The sequence below is a fragment of the Mus pahari genome, chromosome 4, assembly GCF_900095145.1.
Source record: "Mus pahari chromosome 4, PAHARI_EIJ_v1.1, whole genome shotgun sequence".
Classification (NCBI taxonomy): domain Eukaryota; kingdom Metazoa; phylum Chordata; class Mammalia; order Rodentia; family Muridae; genus Mus; species Mus pahari.
The window spans coordinates 86,901,638-86,908,063 of NC_034593.1; the positions used below are offsets into that span (position 1 = coordinate 86,901,638).

The 6,426-nt window shown below is 38.5% G+C and overlaps 1 protein-coding gene across 2 annotated transcripts in view; it reads left to right on the plus strand.

Moving 5' to 3' along the window:
* Rnf115 (ring finger protein 115) overlaps positions 1-6,426 on the plus strand; it is a 60,498-nt gene that overhangs the window by 27,267 nt on the left and 26,805 nt on the right. Inside the window, exons 2-4 of one of the 2 annotated variants that reach the window (XM_029537518.1) lie at positions 807-865; positions 1,587-1,638; positions 5,330-5,387. In XM_029537518.1, the coding sequence (XP_029393378.1) occupies positions 856-865; positions 1,587-1,638; positions 5,330-5,387 (120 nt within the window). In that variant the 5' untranslated portion in view covers positions 807-855. The remainder of the gene's footprint in view (positions 1-806; positions 866-1,586; positions 1,639-5,329; positions 5,388-6,426) is intronic. The other variant, XM_021195848.2, reaches the window with a different exon arrangement.

Below are 6,426 nucleotides of genomic sequence, written 5' to 3' on the forward strand. Positions count from 1 at the left end.
CCTCTCCTTTCTCCCTCTCCTCCCTCTTTCTTTTCTTTCTTTCTTTCTTTCTTTCTTTCTTTCTTTCTTTCTTTCTTTCTTTCTTTCTTTCTTTCTTTCTTGTTCATTTCATTTTGTTATTCAAGATATGTTTCTCTGTGCAGCCCTGGTTTTCATGGAACTCACTCTGGAAACTAGGCTGGCCTCAAACTCAGAGAGCCATCTGCCTCTGCCTCCTGAATGCTGGGATCAAAGGTGTGTGCCACCATTGCCTGGCGAGTACGTACAGTTCAAAACCAGCTTTAATTTTTTTTTTTTTAAATGGGGCTGGAGAGATGGCCCAATGGTTAATAATGTTGCTCTTGCAAGGGCCTGGGTTCAGTGTGTAGCACCTATATGGTTCACAACCATCAGTAACTCCAGTTCCAGAGGATTCACTGTCCTCTTCAGACCTCCATGGGCATTAGACACACGCTTGGTGCACAGACACATGTACGAACAAAATACCTATAAACATAAATAAATACATCTAAAAATATTTAAAGTTTTTAATTACATTTTTGTTTATTTATTGTGTGTGTAGGTATGTGCATGAAATGACACAAGTATGGAGGTCAGAGAACAATTTGCAGGAAGTCTGTTCTTTTCTGCTGTGTGGGTCCTAGGGATCAAACTCAGATCATCAGGCAGGCAGCAAAGTTCCTTTACCTTCTGGGTCATCTTGTTAACTGATCATCAGCTTTTGTGCTTCATAATATTCTAAAGCCACATGCTTGGATTCCTAATGAAATGAAAAACGTCTATTTACTTATTCTTTTCTTTTATAGGAATATATATGTCCCAGATGTGACTCAGGCTTTATTGAGGAAGTGACAGATGATTCCAGGTATTGTATAAGCTTATGGATAAACCAAACTTTCTAGTATTGAAACTGTTTTTCCCTTAGTGTTGACTGAGTGGAATAGAAGGGATTTGTTTTGTAGCTTACCCTCTCCTCTGAGTAGACACACACACACACACACACACACACACACACACACACACACACACACACGGAGAAGAGAACAGGAAAGGAAAGAAAATTTGGAAATCAATGTGATGATATGATTTTATCCACCTCATCTAGAAAACCTCTGTAGCCATATCAAAGGATACTTATTAAGTTTTTGTTTGCTTCCTTGGTGGTCCTCTTGGATTACTAATTAATTCTTAGTGACTACTTTGTTGCTGGAAGTTTAATTGCTGATGCACATATTTGGTGGGCTATGGAGTGACTTCTGATAAGGACGCTAACAAGGCAAACAGTATACTCTGGCCCAGGAAACTGAGTCGTTGCTTTGCCTTGAGAAGCCACAGGCCCCTGGTTCAGGTGAAGATCACTGTTGTCAGACTGCCGCCTTGCTGCTGTAATAGGAGTATTTGGGTTTGTTTTCTTGGCTTTGGTAAAGGTAAAAAGAGGAAATATATTTCTTTTTTTATGAGTAAAACTGTAGTAACTTAATTCTAGCATTTGACAATTTGACAAAATATAAACTGCTTACAATGAATCTTGGAGTGACTTTGGAGCTTTATGCCAGTTCATAATTCCTTTACATTGCTGTTGGCAGAATCTAAAGTTGAAGGTCTCTTCCACAACCAGGAAAAACTACACATTTTAAAGTATGTACTGTTAGTTTTACTGTTCTAACTGTTGATGATTATATGTGTAAATGAGTTGAAGCTTCTGGGGCAATATGTGGCATGGGATCTAGTTTGGTACAAACACTTGAATGTTGGTATAACAGTTTTGGCTTTAAATAACAATGCCAGTATTATGCCTGTAAGATTAGCATGACAGCAAAATTAGTAGTGTGTAGATAGCATGCTAACTTGGGATTTTTTGTGTTGTTATAATTGCTTCAAATACTTAAGCTCTATGCTCTGCATGTGTTGAATAAAGAGTGTACTGGGTATCGGGGAGTGACTAATGGATAGTCTCCTAGACATACAGAACTCTTAGACAAAGTGCAGTTATACCTGGCTATAATAACTAGCTAGAATCTGGATACTTTTTTGGCAGGTTACTATGAACTCTGTGGATTCTATTTTTACTCAACTCTTATATTTGTGCCTGAATAGGTCAAAGACTGTCCTGCATAGATGCTAGTGGTGGCAACTATTGGAGAGTAAATATTGTGAGTTTTAAATGAAGTCAGTGGAGTTTTTCTTGTTGTTTTCTTTTTTTGAGACGATCCCCCCCTCCCAAAACCTGACTATCCTGGAACTTACTCTGTGGATCAGTCAGGCCTCAAACTCAAAGAGACTTGCTCGCCCTTGCCTCTGGAGTGCTGGGACTAAAGGTGTATGCCACCAGTGCCTGGTGAAGTCAGTGTTTTTAAAGAGGAAAGAAATCTTATTCTTAGATTCAGAGTCTTACAGGCAATGAATTATTATTCCCTTTTATAAAATTTGTAAGTATTTGCTGACTTTAGTACTTAGCAATTGCAGTGATTAATAGTGAATACTAAAAATTTATTGAAGCTGAGCCTGATATTGCAAGCCAGAAATTCTAGTTACTCAGAAGTGGAAGCAGGATGAGTATAGATAGGATCATGAGGCTTGCCTGGGTTGTAAAGTTCTCAGGTCAGCCTGGGCACTCAGATCTGGTCTCTAGAGAAAAAATAAAAAGAGAAAGTGTAGCTCAGTGGTAGACATGTTTGTCTATTTTGTATGAAACTCTAGGCTCAACCACAGTACCAGAAATATAAATATAAGATAGTGGGCCCCACCTGCTGCCACACATGCTAGAGGACATCTTGTAAATTTTCTTAATTTTTGTAGAATTTATTAGAAAATTGTTGTTTTTATTATGTCTTCTCTATGCTTAGTTCTTTTACTCTTAAGGTGCAGAAGAGCTAGTTTGGGCTACATAGTGAGTTCAGGGTCAGTTTGAACTATGAGGTCAGACCACGTCTCAAAAACAAGACACATACCACTACCACCACCACCACCACCACCACAACCACCACCACCACCACCACCACCACCACCACCTCTACCAACAACCACACAACCTAGGAAAGATGATCCTTAGAAGTCTGTTAGGGACACAATGAGAAGACCAAACCTTTGGATAATAGGAGTAGTTGAGAATGAAGAATTTCAACTTAAAGGGCAAGCAAATATCTTCAACAAAATTATAGAAGAAAACTTCCCGAACCTAAAGAATGAGATGCCCATGAACATAAAAGAAACCTACAGAACTCCAAATAGACTGGACCAGAAAAGAAATTCCTCCCGACACATAATAACCAGATCAACAAATGTACTACATAAAGATAGAATATTAAAAGCAGCAAGGGAAAAGTGCCAAGTAACATATAAAGGCAGGCCTATTAGAATTACACCAGACTTCTCACCAGAGACTATGAAAGCCAGAAGATCCTGGACAGATGTGATACAGACCCTAAGAGAACACAAATGCCAGCCCAGGCTACTATACCCAGCAAAANTCTCAATTACCATAGATGGAGAAACCAAAGTATTCCATGACAAAACCAAATTCACACAATAACTATCCACGAATCCAGCCCTTCAAAGGATAATAAAGGAAAAGCATCAACACAAGGACGGAAACTCCATCCTAGAAAAACCAAGAAAGTAATCCTTTAACAAACGTAAAAGAAGACAGCCCCAAGTACAAAATCCCAACTTTAACAACAAAAATAACAGGAAGCAATTACTTTTCTTTAATTTCTCTTAACATCAATGGACTTAATTCCCCAATGAAAAGACATAGACTAATAGACTGGCTACACAAACAGAAGTCTGTTAGGGTTGGGCAATAAAATATCTATACAGCCATGCATTATGGAATCTAGTAGTTCAATTATTTATTTGGTATAGGTGTTGCATAACTAAAATAAATTTTTTTAAAGATTTATTTATTTATTTATTATATGTAAGTACACTGTAGCTGTCTTGAGACGCACCAGAAGAGGGCATCAGATTTCATTATGGATGGTTGTGAGCCACCATGTGGTTGCTGGGATTTGAACTCAGGACCTCTGGAAGAGTGGTCAGTGCTCTTAACCGCTGAGCCATCTCTCCAGTCCCTAAAATAATTTTTTAAAAACTATTTTTAACCTCTTAAACAAACACAAGTTTCGGATGGTTTCTCATCAGACCAAGGCTTGAGACAAGTACAGAAAGAACACTATTTGCTTTGGTTTTAGATTAACTAGGGTGTGTCTGTTTCCTCAGTGAGCTCACTGTAGTGTCTGGAGCAGTACTGTGATTCTGAGGATGAGGGTAGCTTCCAGTCGTTAGAAGGGTTATGATTAGGATGCATGCTTGTGTTTGTTGTTGGAAGAGCTTTCTAGCAGGTTTTTGTGGCTCAGTTCTTCCTCCCTGTTAAAAAGTGCTAGCCAGTTTCTTCTCTGCAAATTTCATATGGGTCGCGGGATTTAATTTCTTTCTGTTCTTCTGGGTCCTTGAAAAGAGGTATTTTATCAATTAATCATATGCTATTAATTCAGCAACTTTTATTTTGCAGTTACAAGTATAGGAAATGCCATCACAAGGTTTTCAAAGTTGACATCTGACAAATAATAAATGTATATATGTGAAGTATTAATTATAAAATACAGTTTTTGGTCTTTCGGTTTATATTTATGAAAGGATCAAAGGGTTGAGATGGTTGAGGCAAATCCTAGCTATTAGTAATGCCAGGTAGAACTTAGAACCAGAGTCAGTGCAGAGGGATGTGGAGGAGTCATACTCGGTTGGTGAGGTCAGAAACAGTTCACGGATGAGGTAGCCCTGAAGGCTGGGTAGGATAATCTAAGAACAGGATAACCTATTCAAAGAAGAAATAGGTACTGAATTCTTTCTAATCTGCGAATCTAGACCAGACCCTTTATAGTATACATTTAGTAATTCCAGAAGATACTAAACTCAGTTGTCTTGATCATCTATCTGGTTAAATGGTTTCATGCTGAAATATTTTTGTTTTCTTAGACTCTTTGAAGATACATATTTACTTTTCTTTCTTTGCTAGGCTAACTTTGAATTGAGTTGACCCTTTCTTTCTGTGCAGTGACCCTCTCTCTAAGTTCTCATTTGATGTAGCTTTCATTCATTTGAAAATCACTTGATTTTGTTGTTTGGTATGCCAGTTTTTTTTTGCCTTTCTTACCGTTGTACTTATTAAGATACCTTACAGATGCGGTGTCTCTGGCAGGTGTCCTGTTGCGATGAGTGATTTTCCCCATTGAGCGCTGTTCTCATTTGGCCTGTCCTATATTTAGCTTCTGGGAAGGGAGGGAGCTCATCCCTGGGATAGAGTCACCACCATTACTTTTCTCTTTAGTTTTTTAGGTGGTGGTGGAAGCCGGACAGACAATAGCACAGCGACTCATTTTGCAGAGGTAAGTTTTCCTTTGACAGTAGAGATTGCTTGGCGTGGTTGGGGATTAAAGAGACAGATAACCAACCACCTCATTCATGCTGCATCACTGAGGATGGACATGTAAGAAGAATGCAGTCAAGGGTAACCTGGAAAGATCTATGTCCTCAGTAGCTAAGGGTTTGGCATGCGTCTTCTGAGGAAGTAGTCATAGCCTATAAAATATCCCGCTGCAACCCTGCTTGTGTTTTCTTTTTCTGCTGCTGCTTTCTGTATATGAATTAAAAGCTTGTGATGTTTGCAGAGCATTGGTGCTATAGCCTCCACTGCATTGGCAGCCCTGATGACTTATTACCCAAATTGCAATAAAGCAGTTTTAAAATAACACTGTATAATACTAGTTTCTAGAATTTACCTTTTGTTAACATGGTAGTTGCTGTGAAATAAGTATATTTATAGTCTTTCAGATCCTAAGATGGGATCCTTAGTTAATTAACTTCTATTCTTTTGTGTAATGTGCATCCATATATTAAATATGAGTTCTCTCTTTTCCCCTTGTTCCTCCTTCTTATTCTCTCTCTCCTTCTCTATCTGCCCCCCCCATCTCTATCTATCTCTCCGAACCACCCCCACTTACCCCCGAGACAGGTTTCACTATATGGTCCAAGCAGACTTCATACTCATTATGTAACATTGGTTGACCTTGAATCCATAATTCCTCCTGCCTCAGCATTCCGGGTGCTAGGATTCATAGGCATATGGCACCAGCTCAGTTAGAAAATCAAAACTCTGAATTCTTATTTGAAAACAGTAGTCAGTGTCCTTTAATACCATTTATTTTTCAATTCAAAGTACTGTGGCTTTTCATTGTCCTCTTTTTGGTTTGTGTAACTGTTTGAACCTTTTGTTTCTTTAGGTAAAGGGTTTCATAAGGTTTCACTATATTGCCTTGGCTTGTCTTAAACTCATGAGCTCAACTGATCCTCCTGCCTCAACCTCTGGAGAAGCTAAGACTATAGACATGTGCTGTTATGCCTAGTTCTTAAACTTTTTTTTTTTTT